The 12,539-nt window shown below is 39.0% G+C and overlaps 1 protein-coding gene across 1 annotated transcript; it reads left to right on the plus strand.

The window, feature by feature from the left end:
* Window positions 1-327: 327 nt before the first annotated feature.
* Window positions 328-8,730, plus strand: IMPA1 (inositol(myo)-1(or 4)-monophosphatase 1). Its single transcript, XM_010148498.1, has 8 exons — window positions 328-448; window positions 1,667-1,800; window positions 3,793-3,897; window positions 5,160-5,205; window positions 5,346-5,454; window positions 6,164-6,272; window positions 8,023-8,174; window positions 8,612-8,730. The coding sequence occupies exons 1-8, from the start codon at window positions 386-388 to the stop codon at window positions 8,728-8,730; spliced, it is 837 nt and encodes a 278-aa protein (XP_010146800.1). The 5' UTR covers window positions 328-385.
* Window positions 8,731-12,539: the final 3,809 nt, after the last annotated feature.

Raw genomic sequence — 12,539 nt, forward strand, 5'->3', positions numbered from 1 at the left:
GTGGAATCTTTTATATGCATGTATCTTTCAAGACTGAGGCTCTGTACTTGTTAATGTTCCTATGTTACATCTTTGTGATAATCACAAAACGTGGGGGAAACGGTAACTTAGATTAAGCTTAAATACATTAAAAATTGTCTTTGTTTGTCTGGGTGGTTTTTTCTTTTTTTTTTTTTGTTGGTTTGGGAGCATTTGGGTTTTTTTGGGGGGTTTTGTTTGGTTGGTTTTTCCCCAGAGTAAAGGGTAAGACTAACTTCCATATTTCAGCAAGGAAAAAACAATACAGTCCAGAACAGGGCTGTAGAAAATTGGAATTTGTAAATCTATAGCCATAATAATTTTTGTGTTAATTTGTCCTTTTGGTAGGCTGTATATCTAAGAAAAGATGGCAGATCCTTGGCAAGAATGTATGGATTATGCAGTTGGATTAGCAAGGAAAGCTGGGGAGGTAAGTGTAAACTATTTATAAATAATAACATTATTAAGTCTAGTATGTATTAGCTTTTGAAGGAGTTTGATGTTAGATACTCTTCTGAGGAGTATTTTGTCTAAAACATAAATTAGCAGAATTGTTCACTGGTGTTCAAGTTCAAGAATGGAATGTCTTTCATGTTTACATGTTGGTTAATTTAAGAAAACATCTTTGTACTTTTCTGTTGACCCAAGTCCAATTAAAGGCTAAGGAGTATCCTTTCTTCCTTAAATTTGATTAAAAACCCCCAAAAAACCAAAAACCAAAAAACAACTCTGAATTGTGGTAAATAAAGAGCATCTCAGTTTTTGCCCTTAAACTGCACCTTTCTACCTTATTATTTTACCACCTGAAAGCTGTTGACAGTCTTTCTTGCAAACACATCAGTCACCTTCATACAGGGGCTTGTTTTGGCACAAGATGCCGTATGGTGTTCTCTTCCTGAAGATAGCTTTACTAAGTAAATAAGCAGCATCCCTTGCAGTGGCAGTACTTTGCCCATTTATGATCTGAGATGGCGTAGAACAAGGAAGAGTTTGCACATCTTGGCAGAGCTTCAGCGTGAGAGTGGTTACCAAATGTTCAGTTGGTGGCAGTTCTGCTTGTTACACTTGAATGTGAATGCAGCCAGATGAGATGGCACCTGTTTAATTCCATCCCCTGGAGCTGCAGAACCTGCAGAACATTGTCCCTGCAGTGACCTCATTAGTCTTCCCTCAGAAAATCTTTCTAAGTTACAGTAAAATAATTCTGTGGGCTGTGAGGCATGGATTCTTGTTTAAGCTGATTCTGATAGTTTTAAGATCATAAATCCAGGGTCTGGCCAAAAATAGCTGATTTAAGCTCAGTCTTAAGTGTGTCATTCAATTCTAGTATTTAAATTTATAAATCTAAACCTTGTCCTAACAAAATGGAGCTCAGTTTCATGTACCAGTGGATCTTCTTGAAGTACTTGGATTTCAGGTCATGTCAGAGTTTGTGCTGAGTAGGGGCTGGAGACAGGTGCAGGGGTATGTCCCAGCTCCTGCAGTTAAATCCAGTTTTTATCACTGCTCCTGTTCATGTTTTGTATGTACATTATAGAAAATTACAGTAAAAATTACGTTCAAATTTTTGAGAAAATTGTTATTTTCCATACTGTTAATGGAGGAAAAGATTTTTTTTTCCCCTTTTTTCTTTTTCTTTTGTTAATAGATAATCCGTGGAGCACTCAAAGAAGAAATATCTGTTATGACTAAAAGTTCACCAGTAGATCTAGTGACAGAAACTGATCAAAAAGTAGAAAACTTCATTATTTCTTCAATAAAAGAAAAGTATCCTTCTCACAGGTATGACTTCTTATCAAAACACTTTTAATAGTAGAAGGGAAGAGGTGATGGGAAGAAGAAAATGGAAAGTTTATGATTTTGCCTGGTAAAATTTCATGACAATTTTCATTAGAATGCAAAACTACAGAATTTTCCCTTACTCTCAATATATTAAGTATTTTAGTGTAGTAGTGGGTTGAAGTTTTGCCCAGACCCGTAGTAACAAAACAAGGTATCCCCAGAGTCTGCTGACATGAGTTAAGCCTTGCTCAAGCCTTCTGCTGAATGTCACTTCCAGTTGAGCCAGCTGTAAATAACTTCTTGGTTATTTGTGCTGGAGATTCAAAGGTGGCCCCAAGGCAACTGGGACCCAAATTTCTTGTCTGCTGTTGAAACCAGCATGCCTGCACTGTCTGTGCTGGGTGGGTCCCATAGTACTGAGTGTGTCTTTGGTGGCTAATCTCGTACAGTTGAAGAACATCAAACATCCTTAAAAGAAGACAGGGTCTTCTGATTCTGAATAATTTTAAAGTCTGTCATATGGAATACTGATTTATTTTATTTTACTGCTCTCCCCTTTTTATTTTACTGCTCTCACCCTTCCCCCTCCCCCCCCCCCAAAATATAAATTTTTGATTTATTCTTGAAGGGTGAATTGTATGTATTTTGCTTACTTTTACTTATATGGGACTTTCTTTCACATTTTGACACAATGGCTCAAGTTTAACCCAGTTTCCTTAAGGTGGGTTTGGTAATTTTTCTTCCGTTTTCTTGAAGATTTCTTATTGTAGCTGTATATGTGAAACATAATAAATATGCATAGAATTGGAACAACTGCGGGGATGTAAATTCCAATAACCTAACCAAATCAGTGCAAGCCTACAAACTTGTGGAATGATCTTGAAATAATGATTTCTGTGACATTGAAAAACATCTTAGAATATTTTGGTTTCTTTTTATATGAGATAATTGATGTCACATTAGACATACTGCTGTTGCATATCTCTTTCTAATGAATTACTCATCCACCTAAATAACTATTCAGTGTCTCCCTTCTGTTCATGAAGATCTGTTGCTTTTTGGGAACATGCTGTTTCTTTCTGAGCAATCGTCTTCCATAGTAATCATAAAATTCCTACGCAGTATTAAAGGGACCTTATTTGTTTACTCCCAGCAGTTTTCCTCATTTTACATGTTTGTGGAGGAAAGTGTGTTTGACGCATGTTTTTCATAGGTTGAGTAATGTGGTAAACTGAACATGCAAAAGGCATAGAAGGAAATTCCACCTACTTAGATGGTTCCCAATAATTTTACAGTTCAAAACAAATAATTTCATGAGCAGCAGAACTTGTGAAATTTGGGTTCCTGTGGCCCTGTGACTTGTGTATTCTTTGGGTTTAGTATTATGGTTGAACATGCACTCTACTGTCTTCTTCAGGAGCTCTGGTTTGGATTTCATCCCTTTACCATGTTAACATTTTGTAATGCTTGTAAAAGTTAAGAGTTTTGAGACTAACAACTTTCTGTTATACTTGGATTGAAATCAGACTACAAATCTAACTGTTACTGCAGTGGTCTAACCAGATGCGTATGACCACAAAGGCTTTCTTCAGTTAAAACACAAGCTAGGAAGTAGTGGTTTATAGCACAAATGAAATGAAAGGTGTAAAAGGCTGCAAGTATTCTGACAGAATATGATGATGCTGTTACTGGAAAAAATAATGAAAACATCAATGTTCTGAATGGTAAATTCCAGTAATGGATACTAAAATGTAAAGTTCTTTTCCCCACATATTGTGCTTAACTCTGACATCATAAATATTGATGCAAGATTGGTTAGATGTACTCGGTGCTTTCCAGATAAACTGTGTATTTCTTAGCTTTTTACATATAATCACTGATGATACAAAAACCTGTACCTCACTTTTAAAGATTTTAGTTTCAAGGCCAGTGTTATAATTCAGACATATTAAACAATTTCTTTGTATCTTTTAAATGTGTTTGCTGCTCTAGCTTCATTGGAGAAGAATCTGTTGCAGCTGGAGAGGGCAGCATTTTGACAGATAACCCCACATGGATTATAGACCCAATTGACGGGACCACCAACTTCGTACACAGGTCCACCTTTCATTTTTTTATGTTAGCAACTTTAACTGATAATTCTTTTTCTTTCTCCAGTTCCATGAAAGTAAGTTTTCTTTCACTTTTAAATTGCTTTAAAAGAGGTACTACGAGTTTGTTGATAGTTACAGATTCCTATTTGTATTTATTGAGAGGCATTGGGTGGTTTTTGTAATAATTTTAGTATTTCTGTAAGTATTATAATAGTCTCATTCTGTATCCAACAACAGCAGTTCCATGAGAGGCCTGTACTAGATAGCAGGGGTCAGCAGCCTCTGGTACAGGTACCAAAGGTAGGTGGGCAGATTTCAACAGTAAAGCAACAGGACTCAGATTTAGGAGTTGCCGTATTTTCAGAGAGGCGGTAACAGCTCCAAGTGCTGATTTCAAAGGAATTTCAAATTCGTTGAGATCTAGGACCTGCTACCATGAAAGAAAGCAGAATATCACCAGTAGCTGTCTAGTGGTATTTTGCACCAGGATGTAATGCTGACTGCTTATTCCTTCTGTCATTGAAATATGATAGATTTTGGCCCTGATGAGCTTTTTCTGAGCGTACTTGATTCCAGTTTTGAACTGACTGCCAATGTGTGTGCCACAGCTTTAAACAGCTGCTGAATCCTGCTAAATAACGTGTTCAAAGCTATAGCAAAAGAACCCATTCTGCTGGATTTACAGACTTAGAAGTCTGTATTTTTTTTGCAGATAGTAATTTAAGCAGTGTTTTGGAATTGCAAATTCTGAAGAGTAAAAAATAATAATAAAAAAATTAATTGGTTGATGGTTAAAAACTGAAATGCAGCCCACCACGTCCTATATACTCCCACTGCCTTTGCTCTTCCCCTGCACTCTTCCTTCTCACTCAGCTATCTGTCTGTCTCGTTGCTTTGGTGGAGAAAGTGGGGTAGGGGGAGAGGTGAGTTCTTCTGATGAGACCATTTTGGCCAGCTTGTTCCTTCTGAGAAAGCTTAGTAGCACAGAGGCTTGCTTGTGTTCTTCGGCTACAAAACGACAGCCCCTAAGCTGGTAACAGGCTTAGTGTCTGTGGGTGGAAGGTCTTTTAAATGGTAATCGGTGTTGTTGGGTCTGTTTTCATAGTAAATTGTGCAAGTTCCGAAAACTAACACTTCCTATATAGTCCAAGTTTCCTTTTGAAATATACATTACATTTAACTGATCGTTGTATTTTTAAGAGTAAGCGTGGGAATGAAAGAAGCATAGTATCTCGCTATAAATTAGTGAAATGTTTTGTTTTGTAGGTTTCCATTTGTGGCAGTTTCAATTGGCTTTGTTGTAAACAAAAAGGTATACTTTTTATTACTTAATACCTAATCAATCAAAACCAAATTATTTCCTTGTTGTTAGTTATAACTAAGATCTGTATTTTCACAGTAGATAGGAAGAAAGGAGAAAAAACCTCAAGGTATCTTTACTTTTTCTTGCAGATAGAGTTTGGAATTGTGTATAGCTGTATAGAAGACAAGATGTACACTGCCAGGAAAGGGAAAGGTGCATTTTGCAATGGTCAGAAACTTCAAGTATCAGGCCAAGAAGGTAAGTTGAGCTGCGTAGCTTATTTCTAGCAATTACATTTATTTTGCAAATGAAGCATCAACAATTTTAGACCTGGATACATTCCCTTTCCTTCGCTCATAGTTTTGCACAGACAGGCTTTTTTTGGCTATGGGTTGTTTGGTTTTGAGAAACCTCTTTTGTGTTCTCTTTGATGCACGTAACATGCTTGTGATCTTTGCAAAATCAGGACTGAACAATGGAAAATTTTATTCCCTCTGTGTTTGTCTTGTGGGTTTTAGTTAGTTTGTTTGGTTTTTTTAATTCTTTATATGTCTGTAATCTGTCTGTGATTGTTGTTTAGAGTCTGTAACAACTCTACCAAGCAATTCAGCTTCTTTCAGGTGTGAACTAGTGGTTTAAATCAGTATCACTTAACGACCCTATGTAAAGTAAAATCCACACTTAATGTGGGAATTTTAAAGATCTGAGGACTGTTCTAATTTTTATAGCAATAGAATTTTATTTACTAATGACATTGATAAATTTATATGCACAGTTGAACCAGATCATGCTCTGTTTGTTGTGTTTTATTTTTTCCTAACATTTTCTATGTAAGAACAGATTTTTATACATTAAATATATGTAATATTTATATTAAAATACTTTCCTTTTATTCAGTCTTGTAAGAAAGTAATAAATTAAACTCTGTTAGTACTGTTGGAAAAGTGAGGTTTTGTTTCTTTTCCAGACATTACAAAATCCCTTTTAGTAACAGAATTGGGATCAAATCGTGATCCAGAGACTATAAAAATAATTCTTTCTAACATGGAAAGACTTCTCAGTATTCCTATTCACGGGTAAGATACTTCCAATTTTTTATATTTGCTGATCGTGTTAATATTGTAAATAGGATCATTTTTAGGAAGGACTGGTTGCCTTACATTTGACACCCTAAATATGAAGTAAGATTTAAATGTTTTTGTTTTGTAGCTTCTGCAGAGAAACTCTAAGGATGTTTAGCATTTTCAATCTGGACATATATATGAGAACCCTCAAAATCGGTACTGAGAAACAATGCATGTTTGCTTTTGTAGGACTAAAAATTGTATTTGCTAGCTAAAAAAATGGAATGCAGCTCTGTGCTTTTTTCAGAAACACACAAGGAGTAAAACTGGATAAGCAGAAGCTACATGACATTTCTTAGTTTCTTCTCCCTGTGGTCATAAAAATCATAGGGGTTTTTATGTATGTTGGAAGAAGAAAGATGATCTCCCTTTCCTCTTACACCAGGATACAATTATTTTTTCTTTTAACTTGTCCAAGAAGGCAAAATTGTCCATAAACTACTCTTATTTTGGTGATGTTCCCTGCTTCCTCCTTCAGATAAGCCAAGGCCTACATTTCAACAAACGATTCTATGTCTGAAGGTGGTTTCAGTAGACAGTTTGTTACTTGGCCCTACTCATGTTTCCAGTCTAAGCAGGGTGGTTGTTTTATGCTGTTTCTCACGATTCTTGTTTTGACACTTAACACATAGGGGGTTTTTTCTACCTTCAAAAAGTCTTCTGATGTCATTAAAGAGTATATGCTAAATTGTAAGTAGGGAATACATTTTAGGCACGTTGTCAGTTCAACTTTGGTACTTTATTTGTAAGCAACAAATTGAGATTGGAGTTGCTGTAAGTTGCTTCTTGCAGTAACTTAGCTGCTGTCACTTACAATTTAATGTACATTTTACCCATAATTTAATTTAACTTATTTAATTACTGTGATTATTTGTACAAGCCATGCTTACTTACATGCATCAACATTTCCAAAAGAAACTGTAATTTGTAACACAAGGGTTTTGATGAAGTTTTCCAGACCAAATTTATGCTCTGTAATTTATTTTTTGTCATTACTGCTCTTTCTTAAATTGAAAGCGAGGAAGTTTAGATTAGATACCAGGAAGAAATTCTGCATGGAGAGGGTGGTGAGGCACTGGCACAGGTTGCCCAGAGAAGCTGTGGATGCCCCATCCCTGGAAGTGTTCAAGGCCAGGCTGGATGAGGCTTTGAGCAACCTGGTCTAGTGGAAGGTGTCCCTGCCCATGGCAGGGGGGTTGGAACTAGAGGATCTTTAAGGGCCTTTCCAACCCAAACCATTCTATGATTCTTAAGGTTTTTTGCAAGTCGGAGATGCTTCCTGAGCATCACCAGAGAAACTGGAGTAACTGTTCTTTTCAGTACTGAGAACAGTGTATGCTCTACTTGAATTCTTGTATTTGAAAAGCAGAGTAGTGGTTATTGCTTCATGGGCAGATGTCTTCCATAATATGTCTCAGGTTAAGAAGTTGCTTAAGATGTGTTTTCACTCTAAACCAAAATTGTTCTGTATTTATGAATTCAGTTATTTCTGGAAATGTACTGTATCTGGGGAGCTCTTCAAGCTGCTTAAGCAAAACTTTGATTCCCAATTTCTTATTTGTTTCACTGCAGCATTCCATCACATTTTCTCTAGCTCACTTCACTTTGTGTATGATGCTTCTGTTCTCTGGGCAGTGTACACAGACATGGTGACTTTCTTACAAACTGTTCCTAGCTAAAATAACAACTGTGTCTCCTTTAGGATTAGAGCGGTGGGTACAGCAGCTGTGAACATGTGCCTGGTGGCAACGGGTGGAGCTGATGCCTATTACGAAATGGGCATTCACTGCTGGGATATGGCAGGGGCTGGAATCATTATTACTGAAGCAGGCGGAGTACTGCTAGATGTATCAGGTAAATACACGGTCCTGCCTGTTACTCTCTTCTCCTTTTAAATAGGTAACTGGGAGCAAAACATAGCTAAAATGAGAAGGCAAAGAGGGTTTTCAGTCTGCTTTCCAAGTTACCACTACTGAGCAGAGTTCCCATCCAGTTAATAGGCGAAGAGAGTGTCAATTGTATGTTTTTAAACTGCAAAACAGCCTTTACTGCCTTGGCTGAGCACCCAGAAGAGTGCAAAAAGACAGTAGGCATACACTAAAGAGAATTTAAATGTAGCTCATATGAGATACCTGTTGTGTTAAATAGGTTTTTATCCATGGGCAAAACTTGGTTCTAAATAGTAAGGTATTGTTTATGCTTGATTTTTTTTTTTTTAAATGCTCATTTTCTTACAAAGTCTTAATTTTCTCCAGATACAAGCTAATTACTTTGCTTGTTTTGATTTCTAGGTGGGCCATTTGATTTGATGTCTCGAAGAATAATTGCAGCAAGTAGTCGAGCTATAGGAGAGAGAATAGCCAAAGCACTTCAAATAATTCCCCTGAAAAGGGATGATGCAACTTACTGAATTCCAAAACTGCACCTTAAATGTAATGATACAATGTTGTCTCATACTCGCACGTGATGGTTGTTCTACACCTTGAGCCTGATAAAAAGATAAGTAGATTCTTTCAGTACTGGTGTGATTGCTAAGTAGTGTTTTGAGATTGGACCAACACTCTAGGTAAGCTTCTACTGTTAGGTGTTCTACTTAACATCACAATTACATGAAGATCTATAAAAAGAAGCAAATATATACTACTAATGTTTTCAAATTTTATACTACACTGAAAGGCATAGCAAGAAACTTTTTGATATGTAGATAAATAAAAATCTCTAGGTCGGTAGGCAACAAGGCAAAATCCACTGTCCTAACACCACATCATCACATCTGGTCCTGAACCCAAAAAGATGAAGGCATTACTGTTTATCCAGTCGTTATCTCGTCTGTTGTTTTCTTCAGTGTCATCAGCGTTTCCAGTTCTTTACCTCGTTACAGGTTTTTGTGGAGGTAGTGCACACATTTCCAAACTTTTTTTTGTTGCTTGTAGTTTTGGCTCTAATTTAAAGCCTGTATTACTTAGCTGTCATTTGTTTTGCAGTCATCGTTCTACCTTTCTTATGGTAGATAAACACAATCTCTTTAGCCTCTTACGTGGCCAGTATGCTTGCAAATTCGTTACAGTTGGCAAAAATAAAGTTGTTATGGCAGAAGGTATGCACATCTCCCAGAAATAAGTTCTGAGCACACCTCCTATCACCAAATGGACTTACTCTCAATTAAGAGGAAGTGTGATTTGCATTGGACCGTTGGAATCAGCTAGTACTAGATCCTCTATCTTATTCTTGACACTTATAATTCCTGTTAATTTGGTTTGGGTTTCTCCGTGGATGAGTCTGTTTTTATGTCCAAGGAATCGTTAAAATCCCAAGAGAGTTTTCAGTAACTCAGCTGGCAAAAAAATAAGCCCAACGTCCAAATTTCTTACATCACTTTCTGTAAATTTTGAAAGCAGCGACCAACAAGGATGAGGCTTTGGTTGTGCTATAGAGTGTACAGGCCCAGAAGGTGGTGCATATCTAAACCTAAAGGGTTTATAAATCTAAGAAATACTAGTGACTTCATTCTTGGTGTCAGTTGCTCTAAACTTCAAAACTACACTGGTTCTTTGAATTTTTGTATTTAAGATTGTTAAAAGTGTCGGTGTGCTGTTAAAATAATTAATGCACTTAAAAATAAAAATTAGATCAGTTTTTAGACTGATTTTTCAATGTTTGAAGTTTCCTAAAGAAAGCTGTCTCATTGGTGATCCAGTCAAAGCACAGCAATGCTTTGGAAAACCTGACTTTCTGGTACTGCTGTCCCACTATTTTTGTTTTCAAAGTGGTGTTCTCTGTCTCAAAACTTCAAACAGATTTCTTCTTAGAAACGTTGATCTTCTGTGTCGGTTGATTTTTGCAGATTTTGCAGAAATACATAGTTTGAAGTGGTAGCTCACGCCAGGTGATTAAGGTCAGTGAGATCAACCTGCTGTCTTGTCAAAAGGCCAAACTTTATTAATTTTACTTTTCAAATTCCCTTTGACAAGGATATCCCTTTTTGAGCGTTTCACTGTAACATTATTGCTGTAAATGATGTGAGATCATCGTTATTTTTTGAGAAGTATGTCTACCATTTCTGCGGCTTTTGTACGACACATTCTGTGTAACTTTTGAAGACTGGTTTATTTGTGAAATGGAGACGTGTCTGAAAAATACCTGAGATGGGAGAACATGTTTAAAATAAATAAGCTTTAGCAGCAGCATCTTCAGGTGTGCTTCCTTTCTCAGCACTCATCAGAGTGCAGTGCTGGGTCCCAACAAGCTGGATTCATGGGGCTTCAAACTTCCTCTGGCTTAAACACTTTCTCCTCCTGGCTTCTGACGTACATGGGTTGTAAACTGTTGGGCCTGTAGGGAAGTGGGATTATGTATACACCTGCAGTAGGTTTTTGGCATGAATATTGCAACACCTTCCAATGGGATTGCGGTGCATTAATAATTTCCAACCTCAGAACTCAGACTTTATGGATTAGCATGCCTGTAATTTGTTTGGGAGGCCCATCAGCTGGTTGAAGCATGCAGCTTTCTCACTGTTAGCTTTCCTAATAATGCTCTTCAAGGAAAAAGTTGTATGAACTTCCCATCTTGACCCTCTCGCTCTGTGCGTGGGAGGCCAGCCCAATTATTTTGACTGTGTAAATGGCAGCTTTTATTGTCAGTGTAGTTGCTGCAGAGCCTACTGCTCTTCTGAACAGAAGTCTTCAGTGTAGGGATACTGAGTTTTAACCTGAGACTAAACCTGTCAGTAGTACAAAATACTTAATACTGATTTTTAGCACTGATGAGTATGAAAAAGGGCTTGTGCCATCCTGGCTACTGTGCCTGTCCACCAGCCCTCTCCCTTTATTCATTTGCCAATGGTTTGTAATTGTTTTCTATGACAACCTGCAGCGCTTTTCTCCTTCAGAGTGTTCCAGTAGATTCATTGAACCGTTTGGGTTGGAAGGGACCTTAAAGACCATCTAGTTCCAACCCCCCTGCCATGGGCAGGGACACCTTCCACTAGACCAGGTTGCTCAAAGCCTCATCCAGCCTGGCCTTGGACACTTCCAGGGATGGGGCATCCACAGCTTCTCTGGGCAACCTGTTCCAGTGCCTCATCACCCTCTCTGGGAAGAATTTCTTCCTGATATCCACTCTAAATCTCCCCTGTCAATTTAAACCCATTAACCCTTGTCCTGTCACTCTGTGCCCCTGTAAAAAGGCATTCAATCCTTCCCAGCTTTTCCAAGCATGAAATACTGCCAAAGACAAAGCCATAAAAGGCTCAGGCTCTTGCCCAGCCCTGTTAAGCAGCCCTGCAGAAAATCCCTGCCCTGCCTCTCCCCCCTGGTGCGGAAATATGGACTGTTCCTCATAGTATCTGTGACCCATAGCTGTGGTTTTAATTCTGCACAGGCTCATGCCTGGGTGTGAGCTCGGTATTCAGACACAAAGTGCCAACCTGTGAGCTCAGGATGAAGCAGTTGAAATGAGGCAGATTCCTTGCTTCTCCTGAGTTTCTTCCCACCCTCTCAAAGTGAATGCAGCTTTGCTGGTTACCTGTGAGCGAAGCAAGTGCTTTGCAAGTCTGATCCTGTTGCCGAAGCGCTGACAGGCAGCTTTCCAAGGGCACGTTGTTTTGGAACAACGGCAGTTGGCCTGGCTTCCTTTGCCCGAGCTCCAGGCACCAGTGGTGTGTTGTGATGTGACACCTCAGGAGTCGCTGCCAGAGTCAGTCAACCAGATCTCCTGGACAACGTAATCCATTTGATCTCTGGATTACTGCTTGTCCTGTACCACAAGTGACAGTGAATGCAGCCTGTCGCGTCACCCATCGGTTTGTACCAACTTCACACGAAGATCTGCGGCTTCTCCAAGACCTGCTACTCGCTGTCTGCCGGATGCACCAGCGGGGCAGCGGAACTCTGACGCGTTTCAGCGCGCAAGAGCCAGGACAAACGGGGCCTGGGCTGAGCTGCTAGCGCCTTACGCCACCGTGTCCAACAGCCCCAGGCTCCTGTGGGGAGGATGGATTCGGTCTCCCGCAGCGGAGCAGAAATCATTTCCTACCACCGTTCAAGCTAGTGAGATGCTTATGAATACTGGGGGTGTGCACCCCGCTCCGGCAGCTTACAGCCTGTGCTGCCAGGTCAGCCTGAGGCCGCGCAGTGCCGCGCTCCCGCTTTGCACAGCTGCAGTGACGCTTTGCACCGAGAGGAGTCTCCTGCGCCAGTGCTGCTTTAGTTCGGCGGC

The sequence above is a fragment of the Eurypyga helias genome, unplaced genomic scaffold (genome assembly GCF_000690775.1).
Source record: "Eurypyga helias isolate BGI_N326 unplaced genomic scaffold, ASM69077v1 scaffold11233, whole genome shotgun sequence".
NCBI lineage: Eukaryota > Metazoa > Chordata > Aves > Eurypygiformes > Eurypygidae > Eurypyga > Eurypyga helias.